Below are 25130 nucleotides of genomic sequence, written 5' to 3'. Positions count from 1 at the left end.
ATGCTAACAAGAGTGTGTGTGGCTTTGATACATTTTCATAAGAAGCCGTAGACACTTTTTATTTACATCGGTAATGTGAAAGGCATGGTGTCGGGAGTTTTCGGGACAGAATATAATGGACAGAGTTACAATACACAAAGTTGTGGGCCGTACAATGTAAGGTTGCCAAATAAGAATATAGAAGAAGAATTTTATTACGCGACAATTGTATCGGGTACAATTTATGTATATGTACATGGGAATTGAACTATGTATTATTGCTACTAAAAATTATCTAATCCAATCAAGTTTGATCAATTAAACAGTATAGACAATGTAGTTGATTATGTTGCAGGAGCATTGCCCTCAACAAACCTTTTCAATCATCAAGGAGCTTTTATATCAGATATAAAAGCTCCTTGCAATCATAGAGGTTTCAGTGTCAAACTTTGCTTTTTAAAGTTAAAACTATCTTTGTTCTTCACTGGCGTGATAGCTAAATTTCATTCATTTCATTCAAGTCGATCACAAAATCTTATCAAAAATTTTAAACATGCAAATCTAATGTACCTATTCTTTGCTGCTATGCATCTCTATACATGTAGGAGATACAAGTACGTCATAAAATGGCAAGCTGTGGTGCAGTTGAGAGATTTTCCGCCAGACGCCGCTTTATCAAATTTCACCCATCTAACGTTTGAGCGGACCAATCATAACGGGCGAAGGGATCACGTGATCTGTCCGTCTCCCTTCAACAGAGAGGCAGGGAGCAGGGCTAGTGTAACATGCAACTGGTCAGCATTTTCCCCAAATTTTGTATCATCTTAAAAGTTTTACAGCAAGACCGACAGGTACAGAGATGTAATAAGGTAAGCGAGATATCATGTTGTAAAAAGTTGCGAAAATCAAGTTTTCTGGGGGCGTTTTCTCGTACATTTTACTACAGGAGAAGTTGACAGACAGACCGGTGGCTGACCGCGCACCCGGGTTCGGTACGCCGGTTAGGTAAGACAGGCCAGAGCACCACGACCCTTGACCACGTAGTAACTGCCTCATCATCTGTACAGGGTTTATTTAGCGACTTACTGTCTTTGTTTTAGTGCTGAAGTAGCAGTACATCCGTCGGGGAGATTCAGAACCGTGCTCATAAGGCACGCCCCCCTCCCACTCACCCACATGGCTGTAATGTGCAGGGCGTGTCCATATAATTTTATGTGTGCCATAAATTATTTTCGGTGTTCTCATTTTGTTACTTTGCTTCCGTCATGACCTAGGCCAGATGTATTCAAACTGTGTTGTAGTGTTGTACACGTTTACGAGCAACCTTCTAAAAGTTGTACATGTTCATGTATGATTAATTGAAATATGCAGTATACAAACTAGAATAGATCATAATAAAATTCTGAGGGTGAGACTAATCTAGACATAGCTTTGATAATGAGATATGGAGATACGAAACAAGCCTGCACTTACCTGTTATTAATCTTGCTGTGCTTTAATGTATGTGCTGTAGTTTTCACTGCTACCTCTTCACCAATGAACAGAAAAATTAAAACAGGCACGAAATGCTTGTTTTGTCTTCTGCCCGCCTACTGCCTTGTTTCAACCACCCTCTTCATTTCTCTCTTCTTCAAAATTAAGGCCCAGCAAATTTAAGGCATTTTCTATGAATTAAAGATTAGAACGCAAATACTAAGGACGGTGTCAGGCATTCAATGCTTGAACTAAAGCATTTACTCAAAGTCAAACATGACACCCCAACAATGCGAACAGCACATACCGGTAGTCTTCAGGTGTAGTCGTTGATATAGAACCTTCCTGTCTGCGGGCTCACAGGCTTGGGCCTAGGAAAAAAATTAGGGTCGGTAGGTAGGGATTATCTTCTTTTTTTTTTGCTTGTAATTTTTTTAGGCTGGCCAAAGTCTAGTGACTAAGCAGTAAGTGAGACATAGTAAACTGAAATGCATTCGGACTCAAGACTGTACCAACTCATAATGGCAAGAAAAGGCCAGCATCATCATGATCAGAGGGCTTGTTATATGTTCTACCATGAAACCTAATGAATCTGTTTGCAGTATATCAGCATATTCAATCAGTGTGGCTGTGTCCTAATTGTTACAGTCTCAGAATGGGCAAAATACAATCAAACTTTCAAAATAAAACTTTATGCAATGGCGCCAAGGAACCATAAAGACAAATTGGTTTCAGAACCTACAAAGAGTTACTTAAACTTTGTTAAAAATTCAGAGGTCATGTCAAGTTGGTGAAATCACAGTGTCTGGATGTAACAAGTTGTAAGTGTGCTATACATTTACAATTGTATGTGCAACAGAATGTGTTATTTCCTGCCAATAGATGTACATGTAGAAACTCCTGCATATGTTGTAGCAGTGAGCATCATAATAATTTCTTATTTTGTAACACACATATATCAGGGCAGGTCACTAAGGACATAGGTCACACAGAATGACGCAACTCAAGTACTGGCGGTATTTACACTATCGCCAGGATACCAGTAATCAAACATGATCAGATTTCTCTGTCGGTTTTGTGGTTGGCTTGGCACGTATACAATGGCAGCATGTCACACAATAGGCTGAACTGGGAGTGCCCATAATGACACACCTTTGTGCCTTGTACTCACAATTTGTATTTGTGAACTTCATCAGTTACAGTGGTCACTCAAACTCAAGTCTGTTCTGCTTGAAGTTAATCATGAACTTAATATAAAGTTAATTAGAGAATTTTCTTCAACAAAGTGGAAATCGAAATTTCTGTGCATGATCAGTGTTTTGCTGATCCCAGTATATCCTATCGGATAATCCTACCCTACCCTGGATCCTGAACCTATGGGTAGAGCATAACCTACGGGCTAGTGTAAATGCCATGTCTGTCTTTCCAATCCAATGCTCTGGAATGTTCCATTGCAATTGCATCACTAGACACATTGTTAGTCCTAGGTGAAGGTTCCTGACAGGGCCACCAGGTCAGACAGAATTTGCCTTTCAGCAGTTTAAACAGGTTGGGTTGGTAGGTTTTGTCTCCACAGCCTATACAATAATCCATGCATATGCCTGCTGATTTTTAGATTGTTGCAGTTAAGGGTATTTTGTAGACTTGATTTCTCGGCAACAGTGAACTGAAGTCTATCTGTCAGCAATGTATGAGCTGTGGACATGGCCCCATATAGACTAAAGATGACCCAGAAAAACAAAAGCCTGTCAGCAATTTGATTTTGTTCTTATTGCCCGCTACATCCTATGCTAGATTTAGTGAAAACTGCTTCTCTCGTCCAATACATTTATTGATTTTATTTATTCATGCATCTTCAGGATAGTCCCTTCATTTATTTTTAATGTAAACACATCATGTTGTGTATTGGTTTAAACAAAAAACAGAAGCCGGTGAGTGTGAAAAACCGTGAACTAGAAGTCTTATGCCGCTGGTTAGTAGTGGAGTCCAAACTTGTTAGCTTTAGCCCACTCCCGACAGTTGCTACCCCACCTATAGAGGTAGTGACTATTGAGAGTGGACCAAAGCTAAATAAGACTCAACTCCAGGCTAGCTGATTAGCTACGGAATGAGGCAAGTATAGTGTCAGCAATCTCAGCATAAATGTTGATATATTGTCACAAGTTCAAGTTGTCAGGCAAGTACATATTTGTCCGTACCTGTCAGCTGTAGACAATGTTTTTTTTTTTTTGTTCATTCATCTGAAAGCATTTACTGTGGAGGATGTTGCTTTCCACTCACTCTACAGACCAGAATCATACATGTAGCATTATATTTACAGAAGATGTATCATTTATGTGAGACTTAAACTTTAAAGCATAGCATTTATGTTAGACTGAGTTTTCAGCAATACATCTTTTTACTCTCAGACTCAGTACATGTCTGTCAACTTGAGGTGGGAACATTTATATATACTAGACATGGGCAACACATGGTGTGATAGTCCAACTTTAGATGGTAAACCTTCATTAATTATTTATGCCAATTGTTTTTGTTCTGTAGATAGGCTGGCCATGACAAGATGACATCAGCATCCTTCCCACCATCATAAATATTCACCACAGCAGGACCACCTGTTGACACCTGCCACAACGTCTAGGACACCTGTTGGGACACCTGTGAAATACTTATGTAGACAAAAGGAAACTTGAACTTGCTGACAATCGTGTGCAGTAGACATAACCTTAAAGCAATATTTTTATAAACATAGATATTTAAAATCTAAGGAAGAGTCTATATAGAAATTTTCACTGACAAGTGAAGGAAATAGTGCAACTTAAGACAATCAAAATGGCATCTGCTATTGCCGACTTTTACAAGGACAAGAATGTTTTCGTTACCGGGGCAACGGGATTCCTCGGGAAGGTCCTTGTTGAGAAGCTGCTACGTTCCTGCCCAGAAGTGGAGGGAATTTACTTGTTGATCAGGCCAAGAGGAGACCAGACTGCCCAAGAGAGGTTGAACAAGATTGTAGAGTGTAAGGTAGGTCGGCTATGAACAGGCTTATTCCCAACTAGATCTGTGGTTGTAAATTTTAATGTTAAGATACTGTAAATCTTGAAACTTGGTTTGGTTTTACCCTGCAAAATTTGTGACTCTACATTTCCAATGCAAGACAACAGTATAAAATGGTTTCAACCAGAGTTTATTGGCATGGAATGATATGATGATGAACCATAGTTTATAACTCCATCAAAACCTCCTTTTTACCACAAAGTAACACCACTGCAAAAGTAGATGAATATACAGCATTATCGACGTGTTTTTGTGGCTCAGGTCTTGTCTTGTGTATTCGTTTTGCATGATAAACTATAATTTATCATAAATCATATTGTTTTCTACATAGCATATATGGTAACAACTAGGAAGGTGAAGAAGTAATAAGACATCCCCAGCATCCCCAGCAATCTCATCAATTAGAAGTATATATTAGCATAGTCTGTCTCCTCATAGCTGGAGAGCCAATGTCACTTTTCTCAGAAGAAGAAAAATGATAAAATTGTACTTTCAAAAATAAAAATGATCTAAAAGTAAATAGTAGCACTAGTAGTTTAAAAAAAATGTTAACCTCTTTGGTGTGTGTTTACAGCTCTTTGACAAAGTTCGTCATGAACAGCCAACCTTCCACCGCAAGCTGCACGCCATCCCCGGAGATATGTGTGAACCCGCCTTAGGCATTAGCCAATCAGATGAGGACATGCTGGTGTCAAAGATTCACATCGTTTTCCACTCTGCAGCAACAGTTAGATTTGATGATCCCCTGAAGTAAGTCGAATAATACATCACTGTAATTTGTTTTTTTGCTTTATTTACTCCAGACATTCATTGTTCTATACCCCTACTGTGATCAGTACTGTGTACTCATTCAGGGTTTTTTTCTAGAAGGAAGATTACATGAGGATTACTGTCAGGTGATTTTCAAGACTATACACGTAACATTTATGCTTGTCAGAGAATCTGCTCCCCTAGTAGTTGAAGTGTGGGTGCAAGAATATCCCTGTCCAAACAGCCAGTTCAGTGCCCCAAGTATATTCCTTTTTGAGAAAGGCCCTTCACATGAAGAGAACACAAGTACATGCATTTTGATTTTGTACATTTTGCCATCTTTTAATTCATATAGTACCTATACTGGTTGCATCTGTATAATATTTGTACATAGATGGGATCAAAAGAGGTATTTGTAGGTGCTACATGTTTATGTTACTAGTGAGTTATAATCTTGGAACACCCTTCCAGACCCTCCATGCAGCTGAATGTTGTGGGGACACGGTATGTCATCGCCTTGTGCCACAAACTCAAACACCTTCAGGTTAGAACAAACATCTTTTGTTACTGACTTGCTTATGTACTGTTAGAAACTTTTCTTATTAACACTGAATACTGATTAATCTCCAAGTATGCTTCAAGCACACTTAATATCCTAATTCTTAATCCTTTATGTTGGGATTTAAATCTACCTGGTAAAGTTGATATTGCCCAGAACTCAAGTAATTGTATTTCCTACAGGCTTTTGTGCATGTTTCAACTGCTTATGCCAACTGTGACAGGAGTTACATCGAAGAGGTTATCTACCCTCCCCCTGTGCAGCCTCAGAAGCTGATTGATGCTCTGGAGTAAGTGAAGAGACTGTAGTTTCTATTTTTTTAAATAAAGAGCATTGTGTCTTTATGCAGCTGTCTATGCCCTTTAGCTAATGTGAAGTTATATCATGGAGTTTCTTTGAATTCAGAGTGGTATTTTACCATGGCTGTGGGTCTGTATGTCGCACACCAATGCCGTGCTATGTTTCTGCAGATGGATGGATGACACCATGGTGACTAAGTTGACTCCAGACTTGATAGGCAAAAGACCCAACACCTACACCTTCACCAAGGCATGTGCGGAGTACCTACTGACACAGGAGGCAGCTGACCTGCCACTGTCCATCGTCAGGCCTTCTATCATTGGTGCCTCTTGGAGAGAGCCTCTGGTGGTACGTGTACCAAGTTAGGGGAGGGGTTGGCTCTTGGCATTTGTATACATAGTAGCGAACCTTATAGCTATCATCTAAAGGTGAAAATTTGTGAAGAAATTTTGATTAGCTGAAGTTGGACAATATTCTAACTATACTTGATAAAATTGATGAGAAAGCTGACAACTTGTACTACCACTACTACACAATAGTCTTTGTACTACAAGGTGAACAAAGTTGACACATGTCAAATGGTATATAACTTCTAAAGTCTGTCGATATTCTATTAAGTTACCAACTATTGATAATGAGTCTAAGTGTAGACTGAACATGTCAGGCAATAGTCATATTGTGGGATTCCTGTACAGGGCTGGTGTGACAACTTCAATGGACCCAGTGGGCTTTTTGTTGCAGTAAGTATGCTCTTTGAACTGTCTACATCCTATGTCTATGTTCAATACCAGAGACACAGGACTTTGGTAAATTTTGTATGAAAACTATTTTGGAACTTTTGCGTTGATTTTTTCTGCTGTGTTAGCTGTCTTAACCCTTTTCTTTCCACAATCTGTAGATTGGAAAGGGCTTGCTGCGGACCATGCGGGGAGAGTACAATGCCTATGCCGATATCATACCAGTAGATTTACCTGCCAACCTGATGATTGCTGTTGCCTGGGACACAGCTGTCTCGAGGTGAGGTTCCGACTGTCTGTATGTACCACAACTAAAACACAATACAAAACATCTTGCTTCTTTTGTATTATAAGAAAAGTGACCCTTGGAATGAGTATCAAGCACCCAAACATTTTAAACTCCTTGTCTTGGGACAAGTTTGCTGGTTTCTACATGAAAGTTGAGTCACTTGTTATGAAACTAGCAAACGTGAAACAGTCTACTTCACTTTTGTCTGTTTGGTCTGAAGCAAACTTTGTACTGATGGACCCTAGCATAATAATTTGTTGTCCCTGTTATCCAGGCCAGAGAACATCCCTGTGTACAACTCAACATCAGGTGGTGTCAACCCGTTTAGATGGGGAGAGATCGGTACGTACTGTCTAATGCATCTTGGTCAAGTATTACAGCAAGAATGCTAATGCCCTGCATATGATTACTGCTTGATAACTGGTATCACTTCAGCAATAACATACTGTTACATATACCAGGAAAAGGACTGAAGTTTGTAAATTCAATGCACATGAAAAGCTCCATGTCACTAAATTTGTATTTATGATTAATCATTAGAAAGGTGCAGGACCTTGTACAGCAAAATGGTTGTTTGTGCCATGATATAAGATAACTGCATCGTCATTCTGTACAGTAATACTTTATACGTTGTGGCCATGTTTTTGTATTTCACGTCAATATATTTCACTGGCATCTTGTCAGTAATTGGATTATTGCATGTGTTTAACATATCTGTACACTGTAAGCCAACTTGTCACAAATGATGTCAAATGAAGAGCCTCTATGGGTAATTTTTATGTATCAAAACTGTTATATTCTACACAGAGGGCATGCTGGTAACATACTTCAAGAAATACCCTCTTGATAAGCCCTTCAGGAGACCCAACTGTGCATTTGTCAGCAACAGGTCAGTATGCTTGTAGTTTTTGGTAGAATAACAGAAAGGTGGTCATGAAATGCAACTTTTAGTCACAAAATATCAGAGAGTGTGAAGTGGCTGGATTTTTTTGCCTTTTTGGGCACAAATTGTAAGAAAGATGTTATTTTCGCAAATACCGTATGGTACTAGTATGACGCTCCTTTGTAAGAATGTATTGGGAAAGAAATCTCCTTGAGATGATTCTGAAGGAAAAAAAAAACACTTCCCTCTTCCTCTGGTACCATTATAACCCTTCTCAGCCTGTGACATCCATTTCTTATAGAAGCACCATGCTTTTCAGTGAAAGGAAAGTCTTTGATAACCTGTGGCATGTTTTCTCTAGTTTCATGTACCAGTACTGGCAAATCGTCAGCCACAAGGGACCGGCTTACCTGTATGATATCTGGCTCAGGATGATCGGACAGAAACCCAGGTCAGTATCATTTGTTTGTCCACAGCCTGGAAGCTAGGAAGTCATGTGTCAGACATTCCAATTATTGTAACCATTAAAAGAACAAAAGCCACATCCATAAAACGTGTGTTGCTGCCAGGCACGTCACAGCACTTAATCTTACTACCTGATGACACAATGGGCAATTGTTTCGCTTTGTTACAGGGTTGTTAAGATGTATAACAAGTTAGAGAGGGCCCTACAGAGCTTGGACTACTTCACATCTCACCACTGGGAGTGGAGCCATGACAATGCAGATGCACTGATGGCCAAGATGGGTGAAGAAGACAAGAAGGTACCTCACCTCAGCATTGTTATCAGATCACCAGTCAGAAACAAGGATCTATAATCCCTCATTTATATTAACTAGGGACAGCATTGTACATTTTATTTTCTAACTATGTATTGACAGAGAGTGTTGGGAGAGCTTGCCAAAATTAATGCAGACATCCTAGCAATTGAATCCTTGTGCCCTATTTAGTACCAATGATATTTCTACCACTTTGCAGATCTTCAAGTTTGACTGCCGTGGCCTCCACTGGCCAACCTACATGGAGAACTATGTCCTGGGCACCAAGAAGTATGTACTGAAGGAGGACATGGACCAGCTCCCAATAGCAAAGGCAAATCTGAACAAGTAAGCTGTACATGTTATTTATTGTACTTCCATCAACGTCTATCAGATTTAGGCCATTTTGTTTCCTTGGTTAGAGCCAGGTTTTCTTTGTACAACTCATTTTACATGGTTGTTTTCCATTCTTTCATTTTGCCGACCTTACATGTATGTGCAGCTCTCCCTTCCCCCTTCATTATGTGCTTTTGGTATTGTGGAGATTTTTAGAAATTTTTGTTCTATGGACATTTATTAAAAGCAAAATTCTCTTTTTAAGCCATGATTTTGAATTTTCCACAGGCTTCGTAACATCCGATGGGGATTCAACACCATTCTGATTGTTGTGTTCTGGCGTGTGTTGATCGCACGGACGAAGATTGCCCGTAACATCTGGCACCTGGTCGTCAGCCTCTGCTTCAAGTTCCTCCAGTACTTGCGCATCTCCAGCACACAGGGTCCTTAGGGAATTCAAAAGTTACAGATTGGGAAGGGTTAATGCCAACTACAACTGCCTTACATTGTCCTATTGAGAATATAAATATCTTCTCTTTATTATAGCTTTCATGATGAAGGGGATTATTAACTACATGTAGGCTATAGGTGTTGGAATTTTTTCTTTTACAGCCTTTAACCTAAAATTTACAAAATATGATTGGCAGACAGTAAATTATGTTTGGTGATACATTTGTATTAGAGTAACCTCAAGTAGTGTATTTTGCGGAATGTTTTAATTCAGATAGCTACCGGGGTAAAAGCAAATTGAAGAGTATGTTTGTTTGTTGAGCACTTTGTGCTATGCTAGGAAAGGGTATGTTGAGGAGGAAAATTATGTTGATTTTGATACATTTTCATAAGGAGCCGTAAATATTTTTTCAAAATATTTTGTGGGGAGCATAGTCTCCGCTATGGACAGAGCCGATGATACATTACATTTTAACTGGAGCTATTCCCACCTTTGCCCCCAGCAAGCTTTTTTTTGTAATTTCTTGTTACTTGGTCATATGATGGTTGGTAGGACTTACCGGACAACTTGAAAATTTTAGACAGGATAAAATACATGTATAATGCATAGAGGTAACAATATACAGTGGCAGCCATACAATGTCAGGTTGCCAAAGAATGCATGAAGTACAGAATGATGTAAGACCATGTTGACTTTGGTGTGCTATGCCAAATGGCAGTTACACCGGTTGACCAACTCAGATCCAGATAAACAATTTCTCTACAACAGCGTTTCACATGTGTACAGTGTCCATCCTCAGCACGAAGCCAGGAGTAACATAGCTCTACTCTCCCATCTATGTGAAGGCTATAACTTACAAGGATATGTCCTACATGGAACTTCCCAGTTCACTAGGATGTGGGGAGGGGGGGTGCTCTAATAACATCCTAATCTAGCTAAAGAGCTGGTGCAACACTTTCGTTAGTTTGTGCTTTTCGAATGAATTTTTGTATCTAACACAATATGAACTACAATAATGCCAGGGTGCAGTCTCTATGCAACTCACTATAAAACATGGAAACATACATTGTAGAGCAGTAGACTAAGATAGAAAGCCATGTATTGTACATAGTGTGGACGGATGGTTTCTGACAAACACAATTTTTGCAGTGCAGTTTGCCAAGAATATTGTTATGCTGTTGCCGTAGACGTATGGGCAGTCTGTCCATCCAGAAAGGTTGTACACCTCTGTTGGTCATGAAACACCGTCTTTCCTGAATACTCCTTGAGGATGTTCCACAGGGCTTCCCTGCGGCCGCACTCTTTCTGGCTTTCTTTGTAGAATTATATGTGCCAGATTTACTTTCCACAATGACATCATGGAATCCCTCATCTAACATTCCTTTACTTTTTTTCTGTGCCTTTCACTTTTCCGTACTATGGAGTCTGATAAACCATTTGGTCATGATTAGCTGGGAGAGGATGGTGAACACATCTACACTTTTGTTTTAAATTTTAGTTTTAAATTCATCCAGGCATGTCTTTTCTAAGTTTTGAAATGTTCATGCCAACTTATTTTGATCTGCTAAAACTTGCCAAATGGTCAGCAGCTCCTCTTGCTTTCTTGTAGCTGAAATTTGTGCCATCACAACCACTGTGCAAACCTCTAACATGAAAATAGGTAGGGTTTTTATATAATGACTACATGCACTCTTGACAGTTATAAAAATTGCTTGTGCTTTGGAAATGTTGGGTATCACACTACTGCCTGAGGATGCTTGCTGCTTTGTGATATGATAAACTGCAATGACAATTGCACTTAATAAATTTTCCACCTTTCCTGTACAATAACTGTGTGGAGTATCATTTGTGCTTCTGCTGACATAGTTGTAGGTTTTACAATTAGTTAAAGTTTGGATTTACCATCAGGGTTTTTTATAGAGGCTTCGCCACACAATGGCCTAAGTACCCCCAATTACTAGTACAATGGCCTAAGTAGCCCCAATTACTAGTACATGTAGTTCACAATAATTACACTGAATTATATGACAATAGCTGCCTTAATGGAACGATAGGTAATGACGTCAGTGCTGTCAACTAATACGATGGCACATTTACGTAAGATTTGCGTATTGATGTAATAATTGATAAGAGAATCGTTGGTAGACCGGGTTGAAATTTCGTCTGGGATATTGTGCTATTCTATGTTCTCCGCGCAGAGGTTGGGTGACGGATAGTGGCCGGAATTTTCACCGACTCGTCCCCCTCACGAGAGGAGCGAGAGGGTAAGAATCCCGGCCGTTACTATCTCTGCGACCCGGCCGACCCACGGTACCTCTGCGTGGAGAATACTATTCTACACAATCGTGTGCGGCCGGCCGCTCAAACAAGTCAAAGGCGTAGGCCTAGGGTGACATGGTTGTAAGACCAATTAATAGAGAAATGAGACCAAAAATGATAATATGCCCTACATGTTCTCTGCTGTTAGCCTGGGTACCATCCGGAAAGTAGTTCGCCCCGGCGTTCATTATATGCTATATACAGTCGAATCTAGCTCTGACATTCGCTTCTCTGTTGTTCCGTTTTCATTCCTCATTAACCGACGTTAACACCAAAAGGTTTGAATGTGCAGGTCTCCAGACGGATAGTAGAATCGAACATAGGAGCAAACTAATATCCGGATAGTACCCAGGCTACTCTGCTATCGAAATGAGGCCAAGAGTATTAGGATATGGTGCTCATCATGAAAGTCAGTTGACAAGTGTGATATAAAGTCGAAGCGCATAAAATATGTTTTCTTATTAACGTTACAAAGTAAGTTCTAAATTGGTTTCTGACCGCACGCGCACCATTCTAAAACTTGGATTTCAATCACGGATGATATCAGCAGCCGACCACGAGTAGTAGCCAAGGTTCATGAGAGCGTACTGCAGCCTGGTCAAGGGCTTAGCTTGACTAACTTTGAGCTATTTGTATGGAGGGTCTAACAGGAGTTGGGGCGTACAGTTATTCTTATTTATTCAAGTCTGAACACTTGTGCCCATGAGATAGTAACTTTTACTACGTTCTCTCCGAATCCGTTTTTGTTGTACTCAAACCTTGCTCAAACCTTTAGCGTGGACTGACTCCCGGTTTGTGCCTAATTCTACTATCCACGTACCCCCGTAGGACTGCCTGGTGGAGGCTAGGATACATGAAAACATGGCATAGATTCGGGTCAGTCATGAGGAAGAAAAGGAACAGTGACGTCACGACGTGGGGATGAGGGCAGTGTCCAGTGACGTACGCTGCTGTTTCTACCATAAACACAGATACACAATATAGATGACGTTCCTACCATGCATGACTTGCCGTTGGTTCCATGTCTCCGAAGAGTCGGCAAGAGCGAAGTAACCGAGAAGCACCTGTACATGTCGGACAATGTTTGTCCCTAGGTCTGTTCCTAGCTAGGTCAGATCAGGTGCTTAGGATCGGGGACGTTATGTAAATACCTGAGGTACTGTCCAGGCTGTCGCTTTGTGAAGAGCTTGATAGCTGCTGGGGCTTCTGATATACATTGTTTAAGATATAAGAAGTTAAAAAAATTAGCGTTCGTGGCAAATAAAGATGTCAAATGTACTCAAATACATGCGTTGTACTTTATCTACATCTCCAACGCCGTGTAGCATTGACGCATCTTATTTGTTCTTGTTCGAATCCAAGTGATTTCTCAGAATGATGTTTCGTTCTTCTGAACCTTCAGACGTGACGCCGAAATCTCAACCCACTACAAACCTTAGAAGCTTCCGTTCCAACCGGAGAGGGTCCACGTGACGTCACCTACGTCATGGCGTCGGTTCCAGGATCTGTACCTGATTGGGTCACCTTTCGACTTTGTTTTGTAAATCTTAATGAACAATAAACAGTTACTTCTAAGAACGAGTCTCCAATGCAGTAATCTAATGCAGTGGTGACTAGTCGTCCTTCATTGTACCAGTCTTTACTGGAGAAGATTTGCAATCCACTGTATGCTATGTTACACTCAGAATTTAGGTTGGAGAAATAACTTGGACCTTGGTCACACAGGTACCGGTTACCAGCAGTGATCGTCCCGCAACACATCGCTAATTTCTTGGGCGGAGACCCTTATTACTGGATATAAATGCGTCGTTAGGTGACATAAAAGACCAATTATCGTGTAATTACAGATCTAATTGAAAACAAACAATAGCACTTTCTTATCAGCTGGGCGGGCGTGATTTTTGGTAGTTCGTCACGAGCCCGTGGGACGTCATCATTTGAGGAAATAGAATACATGTAAATAAGCGGAAAGTTTCTGCAACGATGCTTGCAGCCCTCTGGGACATACACGTCTTCTCCGAAGAGACATTTTGGGCTACGTTGATGACGTCAGAGGTGAGGGGAAGTAGTCTTCGTGATAGCGCCTACGTCATGATAATTATCGATCGGACAATGGGTGCTGGGCTTATAAAATGAGGGCACGGTGCAGGAAAACTTCAGAAAGACAGGTGTATCGGACGATAGACCACCAAGACGGTATCTTCTACCTTCAGATTCGCTATTCGTTGGACATCATGAAAGCCAGGTAAGTCTTCCGTCTCCTTTTCCTGTGATTTGTAGTGATTCCTTATCCAAACTGTTCAGCTGTCGGCGCTCTGAACGCATACAGATAAACAGCACGGTTTAGACACAAAGTTATCTTTGCGGGAAAAGACGGTACTGTTAAATGGCATTGTATCCAGGTTGGACTCATGATTTGATCACGCCGTAGCTCTTTCTTGACATACGGAGACTTATCACCGGGCATACGTAGCCCTATTCTCCAAAATTGACCACTATTTGCGTGTGGCTATGATTCTGCATGTGATGGCCATAATTTCACTTGAAATGTACAATGGGCAATTGTGCATCATTTTTGGCCTGAATTTTTTATTTTTTTATATCTAGATGGAAATCCTTCTGCTTTGCTAGCTGGTAGCGACGTGAGATTAGAACAAACCAGTTTAATAATAGCCAAATGAGCGTTAACCTGATTGTTTCACTGACTGTGAACGCAGGTGAAACTAACGAAGTGATTATGATGCCTCATCTGTGCATGTAACAAACGTACGCCTTGTACGTCCTGGATCCAGTACTCAGTACAGTAGTCTGATCCAGTAGTCTGATCCTGTAGTCTGATCCTGTAGTCTGCCGACTTGTTCGGTTGCTTCATACTGTAGCATACAACGACCAAGTATTTGCGTGCATGTGGAAGGGAATCCATTTTTCAAACGCGGTAGCGGAAATAAAAGTTATGTCAAACATGTTGTCTCCATCCAGTTTGGCCCAGATTCTGCTGGTTATAGTTGCCATGATATCATGGACGGCTGTCGCGCGGATTCCAACAGACGAGGAACTACGGCAAGCGATCGACTTGGCCAAGGAAAGGTTGGAGCAAAGGACTAAAGCCCTCTCTGGTGGTAAGCGAACAAAACTCTTATTCTAACCAGCGCAGAGTATACGCGTCAGGGGAGGGTGGGCGTGCTTAGGCGAACAGGAATTTACATATAATAAAAAGACATAAACATGATATGCAATATACGTATTTTCTGCATGTAAATATCACATTCTTTTTATCGAGATATCCGCAAAATTTTCAATTGACCTCAATTTTGTTTTTGAATAACAAGTATTTTTTTTTACCATTGAAGGAGACAACATGCCCGTACCGACTTCGGTGCAGCTGAAACTCGGCACTATTCACAGGTCCACGCCCATGTCTGTGGAGCTCAGCCAATGCGCCTGGGTCTTGGAGAATGTGGCAGAGCATTTCATGGGCAGGTGAGCAAGATTTCTCGTTGTTAACATTTTTGATAAACTGATGTGATTATTTCTGAAATATTTGTACACATTCTGTAACGTTTGCAGCATCTAAAACAAGTTGTTCGCTGTGTTTCAGTGAATACAATGTCAGTTTTGAGGCGCTGACGAGGATCGAATCTACAAACTTGACGAGTTTGTGTGACGTGACATCGATGAAACCAGTCACCTGCGACCCACCAGCTATCCCAGAGTTCCGGTCGGCAGACGGCCGTTGCAACAACAGAGCTCACCCCCTTTGGGGAAGTGCTGAACAACCCCAGAAGAGACTGCTCCCGTCAGAGTACAGCGATGGTATGTGCCATATGTTTGTACTATTTGAAGCTTTTAATAGCGGGCCAATGTATGAGCACTTCTGCAATCCCTCATTAATGCAATTGCCATCAATATTAACTTTATGATTATTGTCGGTTCCCATCTTTCACCTGTCCTCGGTTAAATGTTTTGTAACGTATACGTACATAAACACACCCGTGTTAAAGTGTAGGTACACATGGTAAAATGTAAGTGTACATCTTGCAGAATTAAAGTTACGCCTTGCAGTACGTGATATATGCCGTAATACCATTACCTAGCACCTGATGTGGTAACCATGTGTTCCCAGGGTTCACGGTGCCCCGGATGACTGCCCGGAGTGGCGCGTCCCTCCCCAGCGCGAGGCTGGTCAGCTCCACCCTGCACGAAGACTTCAGGAAGTCCAGCTCCGTCAACTCCAACATGGTCATGCAGTTCGGCCAGTTCCTGGACCACGACATCACGCTGACTCCAAACTTCCAGGAAGAAGGTGAGGTACCCCTATCATCCTGAGTTTCCAAGACAAGCCATTACCAGCGTGGTAAAATGAGTCGTATAAAATGCGCCAAAATCGTATTGATGCTTTGCCTGAGGAATTCCGTTTCAAAATGCAATAGTCGTGGATTCTATATGCTATACATTACGAGGCTACTCGGGAAATATAACTGAAATTATAATATTGATTACCATCACAGATGAACTTACATTCGAGTGAAATTACATCCGTCTAACTTTGAAATGATAGTTGTAACACTCCTCTTTTTTTCTAGGTCTGGTCTGCGAATGCGGCTCGCAGGACGACCGCTGCTTCAACATCCCCGTTCCCACCGATGATGAGGACTTCGCCAGTGAGCCGTGCATAACGTTTTCCCGCTCGCGATCCAGTCCGAACGAAGGGTGCCGCATGGGTCCGCGGCAGCAGATCAACCAGATCACCGCCTTCATAGACGCCTCCAACGTCTACGGCTCATCGGAGGAGGAGATGGAGGTTCTTAGAGACATGGATAAGCACGAGGGTGAGGCAGTCATCTTATCATGGATCCTATATCAACAGTTGTGATTCATGATCACAGAATCAAAAACATCAAAGGTCCTCATATGACTAGAGCCAATCATTGAGAATTTGAGACAAGGGTCAATCTAGAAGCAATGTTTGAACGTCAGTGGATTACAAGTTAGATGAACGGTAAGCAAATAAAAATTTTGCTGTTATGTAATGTTTTGGTTATTTTTTTCCAGAAATGCGTGGTCCTAACCTTGCCTTAGGACGTGCCACGCAACAGTCTAGTGTAGCGTTCGGTGGCGTCCCTGGACGCGCGGTGGACGGCAACACTAACGCCGTGTACAGCTCCAGTTCCTGTACCCACACAGAGAACACTGACAACAACTGGTGGTATGTCGACCTGGGAAGCTCACACTACATCGACGAGGTCGTCATCTTCAACCGGCAGGACTGCTGCACGGAACGACTCAACTCCTTCCAGCTTCACGTGGGCGACTCTCCAAACGTGGCGTCCAACCCGTCGTGTGGTGGTAACCACGTAGTGACCAGGGGACAGGAAACTATCACCGTGGACTGTGGCGGTCGCCAGGGCCGCTATGTGGGAGTTCTCCTGCCGGCCAGACAGCCCCTCACACTTTGTGAGGTACAGGTGTACGAAGGTATGAATCTTAGTCACCACTGTATGTGAAAAATTAACCTCACAAAGCACGGCGTTAACGGATTTTGCAATGTAATGTTTTCTTCCCTACAACATTTTATAGATACCTGTGACCTAATTCGATCATCATCATATCTTAATGTCCCCTTTTAAAGACGTGGTAGAGAAATTACACCGGTTGAAATAGATCTAAGACGTACTCTTAATACACTTCTCTTTTCCTTCAATCAGAACAAGGGCTGTGTCCTCTAGGATACACCAGATATAGACGCAACTGTTTCAAGGCCACTCAAACGGCAAAAGACTTCGACTCCGCCGCGGCAAGCTGTGCGGAAGATGGCGGAATCCTCGCCACGCCCAAAGACAACGACACGAACACGTTCCTGGTGCACCTGAAGAACCAAGTCTCTACAGAAGTCCCCTTCTGGTTCGGCCTGAGCGACAGACAGGTCGAGGGAGAATGGCGATGGGAAGACGGGACTATACTTCAAGATGGTACGGACTATCACGAGATCATTTGGTCCGGTCCACCAGTTTGAAATGTATATCTCTATCTCTAGCGCTGTAAGTTGGTATGCGAAAATAACGCCCAACAGCGCGTAAAACCGCACACAGTAAAGACAGTAAAGCGATAGACATGATGTGAGACTCAGTAGATATCTAAATTATTGTGGAACCAATAGAGACATAGCTCTCTATGCCATGTTCTTCAAAAAGGATATACATGTACCATGACTTTGCTAAGTTTTAATATTTGTGATCTACAGGTGCCTTCACGAACTGGCTGCCGGGAGAACCTGAGATTTCGGGGCGGGAGGACTGCGTGAACTTCCTGGCAGGGACGTCGGGCTCCAAATGGAACGACGTGCCCTGCAGCAGGCGCCGGGGATACATCTGTCAAGTCGAGCTGATCTCAAAGTCTCGTAAGTCACGTCTCGATATCTTAGCAAACTCATGCTTGTTTATACCCCCACTGTGCATAGTTGCAGTTGTCACCTAATTCCCTCTTGGTGAAAAAAAGTAATTGAACAGGATAAGCAAAGATATTGGTGTACTATTCTAATGCCTTTCTATCCCAAAATTGGCTTCTTTACTTGAACAGAAGGACAATAAGATTGTTTTCACCACTGTTGATAGCTTACTTTTGGCATGTTCTGTGATTTGTAGTGTATCGGCATGAAGAGTTAACAAACCAAATACCTGTTCCTCTCTCTGCAGCTCGCGGCCTGCTGAAGTCCCGACCCAACCCTGCAGACTCAGAGAAGAAGGAGCTGCTGCCGGGTGCCATGGCGGAGGAGTTTGAGATGGGGTGTCCTGAGCACGAGTCGGACGGGACGGAGACGTGTTCTCAGGCAGGTGACGTCCGCGTGAACGAACAGCCAGGTCTGACGTCCATGCACACCGTCTTCCTCCGCGAGCACAACCGGATAGCCAGGCAGCTTTCCACCCTCAACCCACTCTGGAACGAGGACCGCGTCTTCTTGGAAACCCGGAAAATCATTGGCGCGCTGATGCAGAAGATCGTGTACGGAGAGGATCTGCCTAACGTTCTCGGTCCGGATGCCATGGCCAAGTTTAACCTGTCACTAACCGAGAATGGCTTCTACCATGGGTATGACGAGAACGCGAACCCAACCATCTCTAACGCGTTCTCCACAGCAGCCTACCGTTTCGGCCATAGTCTTGTTGATGAGAAGTTCACCAGAGCGACTCCAGACTATGCCCCAGGCGCCAAATGCCCGATCCAGCTGGCCATGAGCTTCTTCAATCCGTCCCACATCTTCGACAATGACCAAGGCGGCCCCGACTCCATCATACGTGGTCTTGTGAGCCAAGCTTCTGGGCTGTTCGACCGTTTCATGGTGAGCGATCTGACCAAGCACCTGTTCGCGGATCCTCCCGGGTCGGTGGGGCTGGACCTGGCCGCCCTGAACATCCAGCGGGGGCGAGACCACGGACTGCCCGGGTACAACGCCTGGCGGGAGAGATGCGGCCTGTCCAGGGCACATGGCTTCGACGACCTGGAAGCAGAAATCCCCGACTGGGTGACCAGACATCGGCTGTCTAGTGTGTACACGTGAGTAGTGGCTACATATCGTTTCCGTGCATACACACATCTGTGTTTTTGACACTCAACTAAGTTAAACACATTTCCATTACTTTGAAAACACCATTCGCCTTTATTCTTCTAACGTCATGCTGTACGTCCTTTACTCTACAGTGACGTAGACGACATCGACCTGTTTGCCGGAGGTCTTGCCGAGAAGTCCGTGCCGGGCGGTGTAGTCGGCCCCACCTTCGCCTGTCTCATCGGCCTGCAGTTCCAGGAACTGAGGGTGGGGGACCGCTTCTGGTTTGAGAACAGCGGACAGTTCACCACAGGTAATTCATATTCTGGTATAATTTGCTTACTTAGTCTACGAGATAAATGTCTATCCTAGACCTAATTCATTGTTCCCTACTGGTAAAGCTATGACAAGAAGCCTAAAGATATCTACATGTACTAGTAGCAAGATATTTACAGGGCTGTCCCATAGCGGTAGTCATATACTGCTTATTTTTTTTTATGTCTCCAATAACTATACATGTATTTACACGAAGCTACATAATTTCGTTCTCTGTATTTTCAATCAGATCAACTTGCTGAGATAAAGAACACAACGCTGGCCCGTATTCTGTGCGACAACACGGACGGCACCACACACATGCAGCCTGACGTCTTCCGACTCCCCCGCGCTGGGAACGACATAGTGGCGTGCTCGGCTCTGCACCAGATAGATCTGACCAAGTGGCAGGTGTGAGCATACGGACCATATCTTTAGCAAGTACCTACCAGACAGGTGTGAGCATAGGACATCTTTAGTAAGTACCTGCTTGCCATCCTAATGCTGTAGACGTGTTTAGCATATGAGACAAGTTTGTTTATTCCAAATCTTCTTTTAAGTAGGTTAAACCTTTTCGTTTTACTTGTGGAACACGAAATATGCATTTTGTAAACATAGTCTATGTATCATTATAATCTATCAGGCACCATGAATTTTGATGTAGTGCATAAATACATATTAAGTACTCCACAGATGATTTTTTGTATTTTAAGCCGAAATGAGTAAATGCTGCTGGTTTGAAGATTTCAAGAGTATATTTTAAACAGTAATGACAAGAAAGCAGTAGTAGTAGATAGAGGCTAAGATATATTTGGAAGTTAGACAATTGTGAAATACAAAATAAAAATTGTGAGTTCTTAAATTAAGCTAAGATTGCATGTACATATATTTATCAAATTGAAAACTAGGACATTGTGCCAACTTGTATTGTACCAGTGACTTCTAGTGTATCAATGTCTGACTGCTAAGGGCACATTTGTCTGTAACCTTTCTTCTTTGTTTGTGGCATTGTACCAGTTGCATGAATGTATCAAGCCATTTCAAAAGTAATAAAATACAAGTTCAAATTATCTGCGCTTTGCAACATCTTCTTTTTTTGAGCTTTTCTTAAAGAAAACAACAGCAAAGAATCTTATATATTATATGCAGTGTTTTTCTTCCTGTGTAACCCTAATATATATATAAGTTACATTTTCTTTGTGACTTGTTGTCATCTACTTTCCTCCTGTTGATGTGTACCATCCTGCACATCTGCACTACTCACACCCTGTACTCTCACATTGAGACTACAGGTACTACAACAGATCACAACATCTCTCCCATCTTCTACTTCATCCTCACACACTGAGTAGTCATCACCACAGCGACAAGGGTACGAGTACACACCTTCACCTGGAATAGACACAGACAGATAACAGGTCATACATTAGGATGTGTTCCATAGACAGATCTTGGGAACCATAGCTTATCAGCACAATGGCAAGGGGGCAAGGTATAGGTCAACTTTTGAAATGCCAGCCCTCTTTCCTTTAGGAGTTAAGCCCCGGTCACAAGAATCGTACGACGTCCTTGCGATGGCATATTACGCCTATTGCACGATGATCACAGTGGATCGCAGCTAAATCGTAAGCAAAATCAGCCATCGCAGAGCATCGGATGATGTTCAAAATTTTTCCAGCGTCGTACGATTTTTCACTTGTGTCTCTTCTGTATAGCCGTCTGGCCGTTTTTGTGCTTCTTTAACCAACAAAATGTGGACATAGCTGTTGAATACCTTCCTATAATATCTTTAACTAAAAATAAATTAAAAAAGACCATGACAACAAGATTATTACAAGGAAAAGTTCAAATTAAGCGTGAGTACTGGTATGGTTATCTTGGCCTGCTTGCCGGCTCTGCGTGTCAGGCTCTTTCGAAGATTGTATCATGATATGCTATCAACAAAAAGATGCCATCATACAAAAATCATATCATAAGCATTATATCATATATATTTCCGACTCATAGAGCCTGCCTTTATGTTTGAGTTGTCCCCATGGTTATTACGATTATGGTAAACTGACCCAAGACCGACGAGAGCTGAGATTTGATCTAATTATAAACTTGCGTGCATGCAGCGATCAAACAATTGTCTGCATCACCTGTGCGTGGCGCGCTGTTCTCTGGTTGCGATTGTGGCAGTTGCGACTGATATATTTTCCCTTTTCGTCAATATCGACAATATCAGGGAAAACTGAAACCATCACAACATGCTAACAATTCATAAATCTATAACCTCATCAGTAGACAAAAATTGCCGTAATGAAGTCTGCTTTTGGGGCAAATAAAATCTTACGACGATAGCGAAATTTTGAACATGTTCAAAATCCATTTTAGCTCTATTTTCGTCATAGGACGCTCCCCAATTTACTATGATTTACCTGCGATTGACGCAGATACGCTCTAATGACCTCATCGTACGACGCACTACGATCCTTGTGACCACGGCTTCATATATTTAAACCATTGCTTCCGATTCTTCCCCGACTTACGACGTACTGCGCTTATGCCGCGCATAAAACCTCCATCGCAGTCAATCGTACGATTCTTGTGACCGGGGCTTAACATTGTATGGTCATTTCCAACTTGGTGAAAGCCTACAAAGGAAGCAAGTATTAAAACAAAGGATGGAATTCACCAACTTGCATTCATTGTAGCATGCAATCAAGTCCATTGCCATGCAATACTTGGGCAATGGACAGAAGAGAATTGAAAGTTATGGTGGCCTGCAATGGTGAAGTATTTTGGCTATCAAACATAAGCTCAGAGTAGGAACGAGGTGCAATTACTTGGACACATTGTATACATTACAACAAAATAAACTAAATCTAGCTGACAAAGGTATCCTACCTTCATCATAATCCATATCTGCTAGCGTGATCTCTTCATCAACTGGAAACTCTTGGCTGATAGTTTTCTCTGTAGATATGTAATTACATCTGTTATTATGCCTCTGAAATAAATGATTGCTTCCAACCCATTACCAGTCAACTATAGACTGGTTTACTGACTGGTTTATTGAATGAAACTCCAGCCAAAAGGCTGAACTGCAAGATTCACTATACAAACATGTTATATACACTACAAGGTAAAATACATGCAGGGTCTACACAGGGAATTGGTATTGTTGAATCAAGAATCTCCCATTGCCTTCTCTTTTCCTTTGCTAGGTCTTCCCAACAATAGCTAGCCAATGGGTAGTTTAAAGGCTAGCCCTGGGACTGTTATTGATATTCATAGGCCATACTAGTATTTCAACATTGAGCAATTTCATTTCATCTTACCATTACTAGTACTGTTACTGTTACCACAAAAATATACTGTTACTGTAATTCCTGATTTTTTCAATGTTATATTCACGGTTTTCGCAGTGACGACTGTAACAAGACCTTATCATTACTGATAACTAATAATTCACAGAATTTTTTTATGTGCACTTGCCGCGACGAGAAGTTAAATTTTCTCAGACCGTGAAAGTTTGGTACCGAGAAGACAAAGTGAATTACAGTATATGAAAAGGGGGTATGATGTCTAATAACTCTACCATTAAGTTTTGCATCATACTCCTTCCTCAGAGTTGGATCACCCAAAGTCTTCCAGGCTTTGTCCACGGCCACAAACATGTCCTGTGCTGCTGCCTGATCCTCAGGAGACTGGTGCCGGGCTATCTTGTCTGGATGATACTGCAAGCAACAATGTATGATCTTAGTACCCTGTCTACAAAGTATCACAGTAACAAATAGAAATATTTTCTAAATTCTAATGTTACAATTCTTAAATGTCCAAATCCACTGTACCAGCAGAACACAACTGCACAGTGGAACAAAATTTCATAACAGTACTAGAGTAAGAAGCACGATCTAGCACTGGAAAATTATGTCTATTACTGGGAAGAGGTGGCTACAGGGTGAACCTAGTACAATTCACTCAGATTGGGTACCTACTAGTAGTACTGGCTGCAATATGGGGTGGGAGGGGGGCACGTACCTTCAGAACCAGCCGTTGGTAACTCTGCTTCAGCTCGTCATGTGAAGCACACCTTTGTACTTGTAGAAGAGAGTATAGGTCTGGGACCGTTTCTGTAGAACCTGTACCCATTATATCACGGATAAACAGGTGAAAGGGTTACAAAAGCTGCTGCTCTACGGACATTCACAAACATAGAACACATGGACCACCATATTGGACGACACGACTACTTATAAGGGGGACTAAATATTTTTACTAAAAGATTAGAATCCAATCTTGCAAAGTAGATAAAGGACCACTAACTTGGCGTAGTGATCTATCGAAAACAGCAGTTTCATCTTATTCTATATATTCGTACAGGCAGAGGCTTTTAATTTTGTAAAGATTCTTCATCATACCATCATAAGACATACCCGTGTGATGAATGGTACGATCCCTATAGTAGTTGCGCAATCCTTCCACCAGAGGGAGGATCATGTTTCGCGAAATTAAATGCAAGGCAAACACCATCCGCACAATTCTCACGTTTATATAGTAACTAATGTATACGTAAATATGGCTTCGCGTGATTCTGGTCAGTTTCATTTCAGCGGTCCCTTTTTCTGATGATAGCAATTGAATTAATCAATAACCATTCCAATAATATTGATAGCTATTGGCGCACGTTTCGCTCATTATAACTTATATTGTGCTTTCAGGAGCAACTAAGATATGAAATTGGTAATTCTTTTTTTATGATCAGGATTAAGATAAGCCAGAAGGGGTGATTGTTAATCGTCATGCACATGTATCATCATGTTACAATTTACTAACCAGTAACTTACAGGGCATAACACTCCACCCTAAGGCCTAAAATGATCTAAAATGCCAGAGGACCTATATCAGCATCGATACCAATGTTTCTTTTGGTTAGAAACAAATGTATTAGCAAATTATGATGATTATTTATAATATTATCTCTAGTTTATTTCTAGATTGTAAGCTTTGAACTATCTATAGATTTAAGATCAATGTCACGGCCGAACGCCTCCTTTGTGGCCGGTGCACTAATAAAGATGTGAACTAAGAAATTGCCTTCTCCATGCCTAAAGCCAGGGGTGGCTTCTGTCACGTCAGAACCAACAGTCGCCAGTTGTTGTTTTGTCCACTTGCGTGCAGGCATGCCAGGCACGGAGGTTTGTTTTCAGTCTTTGGTCCCGAAGGCCAAAAATGGTAGGGTGAGAATAACGCGTGGGGGCAAGAGGGAGTATTTCAGGAGAAAGAATCACACCAAATGTCATCATGTATGGCTAAAACATGACGCCTCTTCCTAATTTAACTGTCGATTCGACAATTTGTTATATTTGAATTATTCTGCACTGTCTCAACTATGATTT

General features: G+C 41.9%; 3 protein-coding genes across 4 annotated transcripts; 2 read left to right on the top strand and 1 right to left on the bottom strand.

Annotated features, from left to right (window-relative positions):
- Window positions 1–672: 672 nt before the first annotated feature.
- Window positions 673–11393, top strand: LOC118414049 (fatty acyl-CoA reductase 1-like). The gene is made up of 14 exons (XM_035817799.1): window positions 673–848; window positions 3994–4473; window positions 5081–5256; window positions 5728–5800; window positions 5998–6104; window positions 6286–6463; window positions 6811–6855; window positions 7014–7132; window positions 7416–7483; window positions 7949–8030; window positions 8386–8475; window positions 8659–8788; window positions 9003–9130; window positions 9407–11393. The coding sequence occupies exons 2-14, from the start codon at window positions 4282–4284 to the stop codon at window positions 9567–9569; spliced, it is 1551 nt and encodes a 516-aa protein (XP_035673692.1). The 5' UTR covers window positions 673–848; window positions 3994–4281; the 3' UTR covers window positions 9570–11393.
- Window positions 11394–13983: 2590 nt separating this feature from the next.
- On the top strand, window positions 13984–20816 carry LOC118414031 (myeloperoxidase-like). Its single transcript, XM_035817772.1, has 12 exons — window positions 13984–14133; window positions 14868–15007; window positions 15239–15368; window positions 15487–15701; window positions 16012–16191; window positions 16472–16717; window positions 16941–17363; window positions 17594–17857; window positions 18130–18285; window positions 18581–19439; window positions 19584–19744; window positions 19997–20816. Exons 1-12 carry the CDS (start codon window positions 14021–14023, stop codon window positions 20161–20163), a joined length of 3054 nt encoding a protein of 1017 aa, XP_035673665.1. The 5' UTR covers window positions 13984–14020; the 3' UTR covers window positions 20164–20816.
- Window positions 20521–24472, bottom strand: LOC118414077 (dnaJ homolog subfamily C member 24-like). Of its 2 annotated transcripts, XM_035817841.1 has the most exons (5): window positions 24168–24472; window positions 23773–23873; window positions 23330–23468; window positions 22636–22704; window positions 20521–21138 (listed from the first exon to the last, which is right to left on the bottom strand). In XM_035817841.1, the coding sequence occupies exons 1-5, from the start codon at window positions 24337–24339 to the stop codon at window positions 20957–20959; spliced, it is 663 nt and encodes a 220-aa protein (XP_035673734.1). In that variant the 5' UTR covers window positions 24340–24472; the 3' UTR covers window positions 20521–20956. The 2 variants fall into 2 exon arrangements, with proteins under 2 accessions (XP_035673734.1, XP_035673735.1); XM_035817842.1 differs by lacking the exon at window positions 24168–24472 and having other exon boundaries at window positions 23773–24010.
- Window positions 24473–25130: the final 658 nt, after the last annotated feature.

Source organism: Branchiostoma floridae, chromosome 4 (assembly GCF_000003815.2).
Source record: "Branchiostoma floridae strain S238N-H82 chromosome 4, Bfl_VNyyK, whole genome shotgun sequence".
NCBI lineage: Eukaryota > Metazoa > Chordata > Leptocardii > Amphioxiformes > Branchiostomatidae > Branchiostoma > Branchiostoma floridae.
The sequence above is the reverse complement of the archived record's forward strand: the minus strand, read 5'-3'. Positions and strand labels throughout refer to the sequence as shown.

Coding starts and splice junctions, on each gene's coding strand:
- LOC118414049 (XM_035817799.1), top strand. CDS start 4,282: ATGGCATCTGCTATTGCCGACTTTTACAAGGACAAGAATGTTTTCGTT. Junction 5,801..5,997: donor ACAAACTCAAACACCTTCAG/GTTAGAACAAAC, acceptor TATTTCCTACAG/GCTTTTGTGCATGTTTCAAC. Junction 7,484..7,948: donor GTTTAGATGGGGAGAGATCG/GTACGTACTGTC, acceptor TATTCTACACAG/AGGGCATGCTGGTAACATAC.
- LOC118414031 (XM_035817772.1), top strand. CDS start 14,021: ATGAGGGCACGGTGCAGGAAAACTTCAGAAAGACAGGTGTATCGGACG. Junction 16,192..16,471: donor TCCAAACTTCCAGGAAGAAG/GTGAGGTACCCC, acceptor CTTTTTTTCTAG/GTCTGGTCTGCGAATGCGGC. Junction 18,286..18,580: donor CGAGCTGATCTCAAAGTCTC/GTAAGTCACGTC, acceptor CTCTCTCTGCAG/CTCGCGGCCTGCTGAAGTCC.
- LOC118414077 (XM_035817841.1), bottom strand. CDS start 24,339: ATGAAACTGACCAGAATCACGCGAAGCCATATTTACGTATACATTAGT. Junction 23,469..23,772: donor ACCAACGGCTGGTTCTGAAG/GTACGTGCCCCC, acceptor TGTTGCTTGCAG/TATCATCCAGACAAGATAGC. Junction 21,139..22,635: donor AGATATGGATTATGATGAAG/GTAGGATACCTT, acceptor TGTCTATTCCAG/GTGAAGGTGTGTACTCGTAC.